This window comes from Oncorhynchus keta, chromosome 1 (assembly GCF_023373465.1).
Source record: "Oncorhynchus keta strain PuntledgeMale-10-30-2019 chromosome 1, Oket_V2, whole genome shotgun sequence".
NCBI lineage: Eukaryota > Metazoa > Chordata > Actinopteri > Salmoniformes > Salmonidae > Oncorhynchus > Oncorhynchus keta.
In genome coordinates, this window is record NC_068421.1 from 6903253 (window position 1) to 6917659 (window position 14407).

The 14407-nt window shown below is 44.4% G+C and overlaps 1 protein-coding gene across 1 annotated transcript in view; it reads left to right on the forward strand.

Moving 5' to 3' along the window:
- Positions 1–14407, forward strand: part of LOC118376752 (serine/threonine-protein phosphatase 5-like) — a 35964-nt gene that overhangs the window by 15100 nt on the left and 6457 nt on the right. Inside the window, exons 2-8 of the mRNA XM_052476083.1 lie at positions 3995–4236; positions 7360–7507; positions 7839–7960; positions 8576–8641; positions 10787–10885; positions 11323–11428; positions 12450–12592. Of these exons, the coding sequence (XP_052332043.1) occupies positions 3995–4236; positions 7360–7507; positions 7839–7960; positions 8576–8641; positions 10787–10885; positions 11323–11428; positions 12450–12592 (926 nt within the window). The remainder of the gene's footprint in view (positions 1–3994; positions 4237–7359; positions 7508–7838; positions 7961–8575; positions 8642–10786; positions 10886–11322; positions 11429–12449; positions 12593–14407) is intronic.

Consider the following 14407-nt stretch of genomic DNA (forward strand, 5'->3'; position numbering starts at 1 on the left):
TGATGCGCTACACTACCCTGATACGCTACACTACCCTGATGCGCTACACTACCCTGATACGCTACACTGATGCGCTACACTACCCTGATGCTCTACACTACCCTGATACGCTATACTACCCTGATGCGCTACACTACCCTGATGCGCTACACTACCCTGATGCGCTACACTACCCTGATGCGCTACACTACCCTGATGCGCTACACTACCCTGATGCGCTACACTACCCTGATGCGCTACACTACCCTGATGCGCTACACTACCCTGATGCGCTACACTACCCTGATGCGCTACACTACCCTGATGCGCTACACTACCCTGATGCGCTACACTACCCTGATGCGCTACACTACCCTGATGCGCTACACTACCCTGATGCGCTACACTACCCTGATGCGCTACACTACCCTGATGCGCTACACTACCCTGATGCGCTACACTACCCTGATGCGCTACACTACCCTGATGCGCTACACTACCCTGATACGCTACACTACCCTGATGCGCTACACTACCCTGATGCGCTACACTACCCTGATGCGCTACACTACCCTGATACGCTACACTACCCTGATACGCTACACTACCCTGATACGCTACACTACCCTGATGCGCTACACTACCCTGATACGCTACGCTACACTACCCTGATACGCTACGCTACACTACCCTGATGCGCTACACTACCCTGATGTGCTACACTACCCTGATACGCTACACTGATGCGCTACACTACCCTGATGCGCTACGCTACACTACCCTGATGCGCTACACTACCCTGATGCGCTACGCTACACTACCCTGATGCGCTACGCTACCCTGATGCGCTACACTACCCTGATGCGCTACACTACCCTGATGCGCTACAGTTGCAGGTTAGAGTTTCCATGGTGTAGCTAGTTATTGTAGCCACTGTTATCCTGCTATGGAATCCATCAATGTGTTGGATTGCACTTGAAATCCAGGATAACACTAACCTGATCCATAGCACAGCCTGGATTGACAGGCTAACTAGCCAGCAGTGGATTGACAGGCTAATAACTTCCATAGCACAGCAGTGGATTGATAGGCTAACTACCATGCACAGCAGTGGATTGACAGGCTGATGCTCTACACTAGCCAGCAGATTGACAGGCTAATAACCCATGATGCACAGCAGTGGATTGATGCTAGTAACTTCCCTGATAGCACAGCAGTGGATTGACAGGCTAATAACTGATCCATAGCACAGCCTGATTGACAGGCTAATAACTTCCATAGCACAGCAGTGGATTGACAGGCTAACTAACTGATCCATAGCACAGCCTGGATTGACACTAATAACTTCCATAGCACAGCCTGATTGACAGGCTAATAACTTCCATGAGCACAGCACTGGATTGACAGGCTAATAACTTCCATAGCACAGCTAGTGGATTGACAGGCTAACTAACTGATCCATAGCACAGCCTGGATTGACAGGCTAATAACTTCCATAGCACAGCAGTGGACTGACCCTAATAACTTCCATAGCACAGCCTGGATTGACAGGCTAATAACTTCCATAGCACAGAGTGGATTGACTAGGCTGATAACTTCCATAGCACAGCAGTGGATTGACAGGCTAATAACTTCCATAGCACAGCCTGGATTGACAGGCTAATAACTTCCATAGCACAGCAGTGGATTGACAGGCTAATAACCCATAGCACAGCAGTGGATTGACAGGCTAATAACTTCCATAGCACAGCAGTGGATTGATAGGCTAATAACTTCCATAGCACAGCAGTGGATTGACAGGCTAACTTCCATAGCACAGCAGTGATTGACAGGCTAATAACTTCCATAGCACAGCAGTGGATTGACAGGCTAATAATGCCTAGCACAGCAGTGATTGACAGGCTAATAACTTCCATAGCACAGCAGTGGTTTGACAGGCTAATAACTTCCATAGCACAGCAGTGGATTGACAGGCTAACTACCATAGCACAGCAGTGGATTGATAGGCTAACTTCCATAGCACAGCAGTGGATTGATAGGCTAATAACTTCCATAGCACAGCAGTGGATTGACTCTAATAACTGATCCATAGCACAGCAGTGGATTGACAGGCTAATAACTTCCATAGCACAGCAGTGGATTGATAGGCTAACTACCCTGAGCACACAGTGGATTGACAGGCTAATAACTTCCACTAGCACAGCAGTGATTGACAGGCTAATAACCCATAGCACAGCAGTGGATTGACAGGCTAACTACCCATAGCACAGCAGTGGATTGATAGGCTAACTTCCATAGCACAGCAGTGGATTGACAGGCTAATAACTTCCATAGCACAGCAGTGGATTGACAGGCTAGTAACATAGCACAGCAGTGGATTGACAGGCTAATAATGCCATAGCACAGCCTGATTGACAGGCTAATAACTTCCATGAGCACAGCAGTGGATTGACAGGCTAATAACCCATAGCACAGCAGTGGATTGACAGGCTAATAACCCATAGCACAGCAGTGGATTGATAGGCTAATAACTTCCATAGCACAGCAGTGGATTGATAGGCTAATAACTTCCATAGCACAGCCTGGATTGACAGGCTAATAACTTCCATAGCACAGCAGTGGATTGACAGGCTAATAACCCATAGCACAGCAGTGGATTGACAGGCTAATAACTTCCATAGCACAGCAGTGGATTGACAGGCTAACTAACTTCCATAGCACAGCAGTGGATTGACAGGCTAATAACTTCCACTAGCACAGCAGTGGATTGACACTACCTTCCATAGCACAGCCTGGATTGACAGGCTAACTACCTGATGCCATAGCACAGCAGTGGATTGACAGGCTAATAACCTGATCCATAGCACAGCAGTGGATTGACAGGCTAACTAACCCATAGCACAGCAGTGGATTGACAGGCTAATAACCTGATCCTACACAGCCTGATTGACTACAATAACTTCCATAGCACAGCAGTGGATTGACAGGCTAATAACCCATAGCACAGCAGTGGATTGACAGGCTAGTAACTTCCATAGCACAGATGGATTGACAGGCTGATGCTCCATAGCACAGCAGTGGATTGACAGGCTAATAACTTCCATAGCACAGCAGTGGATTGACGGCTAATACTTCCCTGATAGCACAGCAGTGATTGACAGGCTAATAACCCATAGCACACTAGTGGATTGACGGCTAATAACCCTGATATGGAATCCATCAATGTTGCATTGAAATCTAGGATAACATAACGCCCATAGCACAGCAGTGGATTGACAGGCTAATAACTTCCATAGCACAGCAGTGGATTGATAGGCTAATAACTTCCATAGCACAGCAGTGGATTGACAGGCTAATAACTTCCATAGCACAGCAGTGGATTGACAGGCTAATAACTTCCATAGCACAGCAGTGGATTGATAGGCTAATTGATCAAGGGTTATCAATCCACCCGCTAAGGGAAAGACACTTCCCAATGTGTGGTTTTGTCTTCCAGTGGCACACATTTTTTTTTAGAGTTCAACCTTTGAACCTTGTGTTATGCTACGACTTTGCTCAATACCGCCATTGACAGCTCCACGGGTTTCTTTGACACGTTGAGTAGCCCGTTCCTTGACAGGCGATAATAAATTCATACACAGTATTTTAATTGTAATAAATTAAGACTTTTTGTATTGTATTAATCTCCTATTTGCATATCAGATGTAATTAACTGGTCTAAAAAAAAAAAATTTGTGGAATGGAATCACATGAGTCTATTACCAAGTTCTTTACTATTTGGTCGTCAATGATGATTGGTCCAACGAATAAAATAACTAACACTGCAGTCAGAGTACCTTCGACAAAAAGTCTGATTGCTAACTTAGATTTATTCATTGTTATTATTATTGAAGCGAATGAGTGACTTGAGAGAAAGTCCACTAATAGCCTTGTAAGTGGAACTGATTCCGATCTAAATGAATGTGCTGTTTTCAGGAGTAAATTATATGACAATGAATGTGCTGTTGTTTTCTAGAGAAAGACTATGACAATGCAATCAAATACTACACGGAGGCGTTGGAGCTCAACCCGGCCAACGCCATCTACTTCTCCAACCGCAGCCTGGCGTACCTGCGGACAGAGTGCTATGGCTACGCCCTGGCCGACGCCACCAAGTGTCTGGAGATAGACCAGAACTACATCAAGGGCTACTATCGCCGAGCCACGTCCAACATGGCCCTGGGCAAGTTCAAGGCTGCACTCAAAGACTACGAGACGGTAAGACCGGACACGGTTAGACGGGAGAGTTAAAGGTACACTCTGCAAGATGACAGGAGAGGAAGCTTCGAGGTACTCTTTAGGAAGATGACAGGAGTGGAAGCTTCGAGGTACTCTTTAGGAAGATGACAGGAGAGGAAGCTTCGAGGTACTCTTTAGGAAGATGACATCGTTGTAAATCCCCAGGTGACTTAAATGGGAATAGTTACTGTAGTGGCTAAATTGTCCAATATAATTGTTCAAAATACATTTCCATTCTAATCCTTTAGCCACAATGGAGGGTGGTGAAATGTTAGTCTTGACGCAGACAAATCCAATGTCCATAATTTGTTGAAAAATAATAATAAATGTATTTGTCATTATTCTGGATACAAAAAATATGTATAGAGTTCTACCAAAACAAATTGTGATCGTTTAAACTCTGGAAACAAACGGCATGGTAAACATGGTATGGTCAAATGTCCTTTTCACTAGAGCATTCATTAGAGAACAATAACAACCGTATTATGAGTTCATGTAATCATGTTTAAGTTCATCAGTTGTAGTTTGAATATATCGATGTCCGGGCTGACTGTCGACGTGTACCTTGGACCCACAAACAAACGGACAAACATAAGATGACTTATTCATGATGCTTCGTTTTTTGCATAGATACACTCCCGTTCCAAAAATGTGTGGTCATTTAGAAATGTCTTTTTACATAAAAAAAAAAAAATTAAAAAAAGAAAAGCACATTTATTTGTCAATTCTAAAATAAAATCAAATTGATTTTGAAATACACCAGTCTCAATGTCAACAGTGAAGAGGTGACTCCGGGACGCTGACCTTCTAGGCAGAGTTGCAAAGAAAAAGCCGTATCTATCTCAGACTGACCAATAAAAATTAAAAGATTAAGATGGGTTAAAGAACACAGACACTGGACAGAGGACCTCTGCCTAGAAGGCCAGCATCCCGGAGTTGCCTCTTCACTGTTGACATTGAGACTGGTTTTTTGCGGGTACAATTTAATGAAGCTGCCAGTTGAGGACTTGTGAGGCGTCTGTTTCTCAAACTAGACACACTAATGTACTTGTCCTCTTGCTCAGTTGTGCCCCGGGGCCTCCCACTCCTCTGTCTGCAGCGTTGTACGAGATCTTCAGTTTCTTGGCGATTTCTCGCATGGATTAACATGGATTCATTTCTCAAAACATGAATAATCTCTACACTATTTTTTTTTTGGGTGGAATTTTTACCCCTTTTTCTCCCCAATTTCATGGTATCCAATTGTTAGTAGCTACTATCTTGTCTCCTCGCTACAACTCCCGTACGGGCTCGGGAGAGACGAAGGTTGAAAGTCATGTGTCCTCCGATACACAACCCAACCAAGCCGCACTGCTTCTTAACACAGTGCGCATCCAACCCGGAAGCCAGCTGCACCAATGCGCCGGAGGAAACACCGTGCACCTGGCCACCTTGGCTAGCGCACACTGTGCCCAGCCCGCCACAGGAGTCGCTGGTGCGCGATGAGACAAGGACATCCCTACCGGCCAAACCCTCCCTAACCCGGGCGGCGCTAGGCCAATTGTGCGTCGCCCCACGCACCTCCCGGTCGCGGCTGGTTACGACAGAGCCTGGGCGCGAACTCAGGGACTCTGATGGCACAGCTGGCGTTGCAGTACAGCGCCCTTAACCACTGCGCCACCCGGGAGGCCCTCTCTACACTATTTCTGATCAATTTGATGGTATTTTAAAGGACAAAAAATGTGTTTTTCTTCCAAAAATAAGTGACCTCAAACTATGTGCATGTCCACAACACGAGCCCATGGGGGAGGGAGGTTGGCGTGAGGGAGGAGGAATAGACTACACCGAACTTATTTATTTTAGTTTTTTGTTTGTTTTGTTTGAATTATTTCTAATATTATTGTGATCTGAACCCCTCACAACAAAAATAAGACAGTCGGGTGACTTATTTATTTATTTATTTATTTATTTATTTATTTTACCTTTATTTAACCAGGCAAGTCAGTTAAGAACAAATTCTTATTTTCAATGACGGCCTAGGAACAGTGGGTTAACTGGTCTAGGAACAGTGGGTTAACTGGTCTAGGAACAGTGGGTTAACTGGTCTAGGAACAGTGGGTTAACTGGTCTAGGAACAGTGGGTTAACTGGTCTAGGAACAGTGGGTTAACTGGTCTAGGAACAGTGGGTTAACTGGTCTAGGAACAGTGGGTTAACTGCCTGTTCAGGGGCAGAACAACAGATTTGTACCTTGTCAGCTCGGGGATTTGAACTTGCAACCTTCCGGTTACTAGTCCAACGCTCTAACCACTAGGCTACCCTGCCGCCTCTACACTAACCACTAGGCTACCCTGCCGCCCCCTAAATCACCAGGTGACGTCCTACCAGGTGACTGGGTTTGACCAGCGCTGTATAAGACCCATGTAACAGTAGTATTATTACTAGGATGAGGACAGAAGAGGAGAATGTGGGCTTGTCACAAGGGAGGAGCCAATAGTGGGGCTGTCGTCACAATTTAGAAAGTCACCCTGTTTGAGATGACGTCTTGCAGATGTGTTTACCTTGAACAGTGTAATGACTTGGCAGTCACGTACTGCCAGGGTTAGATCCTGTTTTAATTGTGGTCAGTTCAGTAAATCGATCAAAAGTTCGTTCCTTCAAATTTACATTCGGTCAATTGGGGGGGGGGGTCATTTATAAACAGCTGGTCTTTGTTCCATGTTGACATAAACACCCCAAGGCTCTGGCAACAGGGAGCTGGCTGGCTGGCTGGCTGGCTGTGCCACATCACTGACAGTGATAGCTGCCTGCTGTCACTGAGACAAATTTAGAGTATTGGTGTCATGGACATATTGCTCTACACAGATGCAACCGTCTCTACTGACTTTTACTGAAGTCTTAGTGAGAGGAGAGAAGCACTAACTATTTCTAGAAATCAAAACTGTTTTGTATTCATTTACAACCAAACCATGGCTGTAAAATCTATTTTCCTTTGAATTTTGGACGGACTTTTCTGACATGGTACTGATCCATTTGTGTAGTACTGGTACCGAGGATAGTGTTTTAAGTGTGAGACTGACCCTAAGTCCTTGTCCTGTGTGTTTGCCTGGTGTTGTGGGGTTAGGTAGTGCGGGTGCGACCCAACGATAAGGACGCTAAGATGAAATACCAGGAGTGCAACAAGATCGTGAAACAGAAAGCCTTCGAGAGAGCCATCGCCAGCGACGAGATGAAGAAATCGGTCGTGGACTCCCTAGACATCGAAAACATGAGTGAGTAGTTGGTAATCTTTATATTTTAGGATTCATTACTTGATTATATATATTTTTTTATATCTCTATTTATCTCATATTTATCTCATATATATATATTTGAATGTCTAGATAATGGACTACTGCCTGTATACATTGTGGTGTTTTTGAAATTAAGATCTTCAAGACTGAGTTACTGTGAAACACTTGGTGACAAATGTTGCTGTAAAATGGGCTGTATACATTTGGTTGATTTGATTGTGCCACCCATGCAGTGATTGAGGACAAGTACAGATGTTGCTGTAAAATGGGCTGTATACATTTGGTTGATTTGATTGTGCCACCCATGCAGTGATTGAGGACGAGTACACTGGACCGAAGCTGGAAGAAGGAAAGGTGACGATGAGGTTCATGAAAGAGATGATGGAGTGCTTCAAAGACCAGAAGAAACTGCACAGAAAGTGTGCTTATCAGGTACACCTTAAATAATACTGTAATATTAGTGTACTTATCGTGTACTTATAATAATACTGTAGTGTTAGTGTACTCATCAGGTACACCTTTAATTACACTGCAATATTACTGTGCTAATCATTTACACCTATAATACTACTGTAATATTACTGTAGTTATCGGGTACACCTATAATATTACTGTAGTTACCAGGTACACCTATAACAATACTGTAATATTACTGTAGTTATCAGGTACACCTATAATTATACTGTAATATTACTGTAGTTATCAGGTACACCTATAATAATACTGTAATATTACTGTAGTTATCAGGTACACCTATAATAATACTGTAATATTACTGTAGTTATCAGGTACACCTATAATAATACTGTAATATTACTGTAGTTATCAGGTACACCTATAATTATACTGTAATATTACTGTAGTTATCAGGTACACCTATAATTATACTGTAATATTACTGTGCTAATCAGGTACACTTATAATTATACTGTAATATTACTGTAGTTACCAGGTACACCTATAATAATACTGTAATATTACTGTAGTTACCAGGTACACCTGTAATATTACTGTATTTGTGTTGACTAATAAAATCTCTCCTTTTAGATTCTGATCCAAGTCAAAGAGCTCTTGTCCAAACTACCCAGTCTAGTTGAGATCACGTTAAAAGAGGTGAGACATCCGTGTGATGTATGTTGACTTCCTGGTATTGCTCTTCATCCTGTCTAGTCCTTCAATTGTCAGATTTGTGTTTATTATTGATCCCACGTTAGCTACTCTGCCTGCGGTCCCGGCAAAATTAAAGGCAGTTATACAATTTTAAAAAACATTCCATTACAGAATTCACAACACACCAAGTGTGTGCACAGTCCCCACTGTTCCATAAGGTATATTTTTTAAATGTTTTTTAATCTGATTCTACTGCTGCATCAGTTACCTGATGTGGAATAGAGTTCCATGTAGTCATGGCTCTAGGTAGTACTGTGCGCCTCCCATAGTCTGTTCTGGACTTGGGGACTGTGACGAGACCTCTGGTGGCATGTCTTGTGGGATATGAATGGGTGTCTGAGCTGTGTAACAGTAGTTTAAACAGACAGCTCGGTGCATTCAACATGTCAATACATCTCACAAATACAAGTGGCATGTATTTGCGTGTGTGGAGTGAAGATTTTAAAAAGTAAGGGGCCTAGGCAGCTGCCCTGGGGAACTCCTGATTCTAACTGGATTATATTTGATAGGCTTCCATTAAAGAACACCCTCTATTGTTAGACAGGTAACTCTTTATCCAGCAGCAGACCTATGATCAATAATATCAGCTGCACTGAAGTCTAACAAAACAGCCTCCACAATCTTTTTATCATCAATTTCTCTCAGCCAATCATCAGTCATTTGTGTAAGTGCTGTGCTTGTTGAAAGTCCTTCCCTATAAGCAAAATTTCATTTAAGGAGCACCATAGTAAAAAGCTTATCATTCTTTGTCATTTATCTTTGTTTCATAGTGTAGTTTCCTCATTTTTATTCAGTTTTGTCACATGATTTCTCAATTTGCAGGGGATTTAAGTTTTTACAGTCATTTTCTTAATAGGTGCATACTCATTAGTAACGGGGATAAACAATTTCATAAATGTATCAAGTGCAACGTCTGGTTGCTCCTCATTACACACCACAGACCAGCAGCGTCTGGTTGCTCCTCATTACACACCACAGACCAGCAGCGTCTGGTTCCTCCTCATTACACACCACAGACCAGCAACGTCTGGTTGCTCCTCATTACACACCACAGACCAGCAAAGTCTGGTTGCTCCTCATTACACACCACAGACCAGCAGCGTCTGGTTGCTCCTCATTACACACCACAGACCAGCAGCGTCTGGTTGCTCCTCATTACACACCACCGACCAGCAGTGTCTGGTTGCTCCTCATTACACACCACAGACCAGCAGCGTCTGGTTGCTCCTCATTACACACCACAGACCATCAGCGTCTGGTTGCTCCTCATTACACACCACAGACCAGCAGCGTCTGGTTGCTCCTCATTACACACCACAGACCAGCAGCGTCTGGTTCCTCCTCATTACACACCACAGACCAGCAGCGTCTGGTTGCTCCTCATTACACACCACGGACCAACAGCGTCTGGTTGCTCCTCATTACACACCACAGACCAGCAGCGTCTGGTTGCTCCTCATTACACACCACAGACCAGCAGTGTCTGGTTGCTCCTCATTACACACCACAGACCAGCAGTGTCTGGTTGCTCCTCATTACACACCACAGACCAGCAGTGTCTGGTTGCTCCTCATTACACACCACAGACCAGCAGCGTCTGGTTGCTCCTCATTACACACCACGGACCAACAAATATTCTTTACATCATCAACATAGGAATCACTACAAACTTCTTGTATGATCTGAAGAGTGCTTTAAAGCAAATATCTGCAGCATTAGTAAAGATGGGATCAATACATGTTAATGATTTCATTCCTGTGCTGTTTCTAACTACCCTGGTAGGTTGACTGACAACCTGAACCAGGTTGCAGGCACTAGTTACAGTTTGAAGCTTTGTCTTGAGTGGGCGGCTTGATGAAAACCAGTCAATATTTAAATCACTCAGGAAATATAGTTCTCTGTTTATCACATCCATTATCAAGCAGGTGATGTAGGTAGGTACAGTAGACTGAGTCAGGCTGGTTGGTACAGTATCAAGCATTTCACAAGTTATCCATATACTGACTGTTAGCACTTGGTGGTCCAGTTGGTGGTCCCCTTCAGCATATGTCCCTGTGCCTAAACCTGTTTCTGTTTCCTCCCCAACAGACAGAGAAGATAACCATTTGTGGCGACACACATGGACAATTCTACGACCTTCTGAACATCTTTGAGCTGAACGGCTTACCCTCCGAGACCAACCCCTATGTATCCTGCTCAGTCGCAGTAAAGCGGTGACATGTGCAGTAAAGCGGTGACATGTGCAGTAAAGCGGTGACATGTGCAGTAAAGCGGTGACATGTGCAGTAAAGCGTTGACCTGTGCAGTAAAGCGGTGACCTGTGCAGTAAAGCGGTGACCTGTGCAGTAAAGCGTTGACCTGTGCAGTAAAGCGTTGACCTGTGCAGTAAAGCGTTGACGTGTGCAGTAAAGCGTTGACGTGTGCAGTAAAGCGTTGACGTGTGCAGTAAAGCGGTGGCGTGTGCAGTAAAGCGTTGACCTGTGCAGTAAAGCGTTGACCTGTGCAGTAAAGCGTTGACCTGTGCAGTAAAGCGGTGACGTGTGCAGTAAAGCGGTGGCGTGTGCAGTAAAGCGGTGTTTGTATTCAAATATATGTACATGATAACCCTTAACAATATAACACAGCTGTTTAATGGAGACTTTGTGGACCGTGGTTCGTTCTCCCTAGAGGTTATTCTGACTCTGTTCGGCTTCAAGCTGCTCCTCCCGGACTCCTTCTACCTGCTCAGAGGTCAGTAGGCTCCTCCTTCTACCTGCTCAGAGGTCAGTAGGCTCCTCCTTCTACCTGCTCAGAGGTCAGTAGGCTCCTCCTTCTACCTGCTCAGAGGTCAGTAGGCTCCTCCTTCTACCTGCTCAGAGGTCAGTAGGCTCCTCCTTCTACCTGCTCAGAGGTCAGTAGGCTCCTCCTTCTACCTGCTCAGAGGTCAGTAGGCTCCTCCTTCTACCTGCTCAGAGGTCAGTAGGCTCACAGAGGAAGTTAAGAGCACTGTATATCTGTGGCCAGTCTTCCTTCTTTGCTAATGTTTATATTACCCATGTGTAATTGACCCTTCGCTAAGCCTTGCTTTTAATACACAATGAAATTAAACAGACTACCCCTAGCTGATCAGGAGACTCTCAGGTATGTTGTGGTGAACTGTCATTACAAGTGCTTTTTTGGGAACCTAATCAAATTAAGTTTGTAGTGTGGCTAGCCACTAGATGTCTCTAAAGGCACTTTGCATGCAGTCAAAGCTACTAACCACATATGGAGTTAAGTGCTTTCAAGTTGTTTGTCAACAGCCTATGAGAGTTATATTCCTAATAGCCAATTTAGCTACATGCCAATGAGTAATATTAACTATGAGCGTTTTCAATGAGCGCTAGCTAACCAGTTAGCGTTAGCAACGTTTTCAATGAGAGCTAGCAAGCGTTAGCAATGTTTTCGATGAGCGCTAGCTAATCAGCTAGCCTTAGCAATGTTTTCAATGAGAGCTAGCTAACCTGCTAGCGTCAGCAACTTTTTCAATGAGACCTCTGGTGCGCTGTTAAATGATTTAACCCTTCAAACGATAGATTTTTTAAAATTACGTTTCTGTTTTTGACATAGCCCTCCTTGGGTTTGAAACATGACCTTGTCCGAGGGGTTGGACTCAACTGCAGTTGCTATCCATCGAAGCGTTGCGATCGCTTGCCCATAATTCTGTGAGTGGGGCTTAGCGGATGGGTAAATTGTGTCGGTAACTGATGTCCATATGTTCCTGTGTAACTAGGTAACCACGAGACTGACAACATGAACCAGATGTATGGTTTTGAGGGGGAGGTGAAGGCCAAGTACACCGCTCAGATGTTTACGCTCTTCAGTGAGGTCTTCCAGTGGCTGCCTCTGGCGCAGTGCATCAATGGAAAAGTTCTGGTAGGTAACCCTGACCCCTGACCTTTAATAACCTCTGACCCCTAACCTCTAATAACCTCTGACCCCTAACCTCTAGCATAGTGCATCAACGGCAAGGTCCTGGTAGGTAATTTGGCGTTTATAACTATGTGGTAAGGTGGTAATTACCGGTTGTGAAGCCGTAAATACGAAATGAGTAAATTCACATTTTGAATTTGGACTTTGGGGAATAGACTTTTTAAATTGGTGGATTCTGCTATTTCAGCCACACCCGTTACCGATGGGTGTATAACGTCAAGCACACCGCCATGCAATCTCCATTGACAAACATTGGCAAGTAGCCTAGTGGTTAGAGCGTTGGACTAATAACCGAAAGGTTGCCAGATCGAATCCCCGAGCTGACAAGGTAAAAATCTGTTGTTCTGCCCCTGAACAGGCAGTTAACCCACTTCCTAGTCATTGTAAAATAATAATTTGTTCTCATTAACTGACTTGCCTAGTTAAATAAAGGTTTAAAAAATAAAATAAATAAATACATTAAATGGCCTTGTGTCTTTTCAACGTGGCCCTGTCATAGGATGACACCTTTCCAACAAGTCAGTTCATCAAATTCCAAATTCCTGCTAGAGCTGTCCCGGGTCAACTGTAAGTGCTGGTTTTGTCAACTAGAAACGTCTAGGAGCAACAACGGCTCAGCCGTGAAGTGGTAGGCCACACAAGCTCACAGAACGGGAATCGTCTGTCCTCGGTTGCAAAACTCACCATCGAGTTCCAAACTGCCTCCCCTCTCTCTTCCGTGACCCGGAAACCGATGATGGTCGAGGGGAGTCAATTTGTTAGTAGTGTCTTCTCCTCCTCGATAGCCACGTTTTTCATTGAGGCTGGTCATGTGTATCCTATAGCAGTCCTTTGCGGAAGAGTTTTGATATCTACCACACCACCTTTTTGAAGCACAGTGTATTAACTGTAAAACCATCGGGAAGAATCTCATTTGCATACTCATTCTCAAAACTCATTGGATGAGAACGCCAGAGGTCCCTCCCCTCTGACCATCTCCTCCAATGGGTTTTGAGAGGTAGGTGAGGAAAAATAACTAATGCAATTGAGATTCTCCCGTGGTAGGTAACCCTGACCTTTAAACCCTAACCTGTGGCGCAGTGCATCAACGGCAAAGTCCTGTTAGGTATCCTTGACCTCTAACCTTTGACCCCTGACAGCCCTCACACGGTGTATTAAACAGCAAAGTCATGGTAGGTTCTCTATTAAGGCGTCCGCATGCTTCCCAGCCGAAACAGTTTGGTGGAGTTTGTTCATATAGGACGACATTATGGACTTCGGTGAGGGTTTTTTCTGGCTGTTTCGGCACTCAATTTTTCTGGAGGCAAGAAAAGTCCCTTTGTCTGTGAAGAAAAGTCCCTTTGTCTGTGAAGAAAAGTCCCTTTGTCTGTGAAGAAAAGTCCCTTTGTCTGTGAAGAAAAGTCCCTTTGTCTGTGAAGAAAAGTCCCTTTGTCTGTGTCCCTTTGTCTGTGTCCCTTTGTCTGTGTCCCTTTGTCTGTGTCCCTTTGTCTGTGAAGAAAAGTCCCTTCCTTCGTCTGTGAAGAAAAGTCCCTTCCTTCGTCTGTGAAGAAAAGTCCCTTCCTTCGTCTGTGAAGAAAAGTCCCTTCCTTCGTCTGTGAAGAAAAGTCCCTTCGTCTGTGAAGAAAAGTCCCCTCGTCTGTGAAGAAAAGTCCCCTCCTTCGTCTGTGAAGAAAAGTCCCTTCCTTCGTCTGTGAAGAAAAGTCCCTTCCTTCGTCTGTGAAGAAAAGTCCCTTCCTTCGTCTGTGAAGAAAAGTCCCT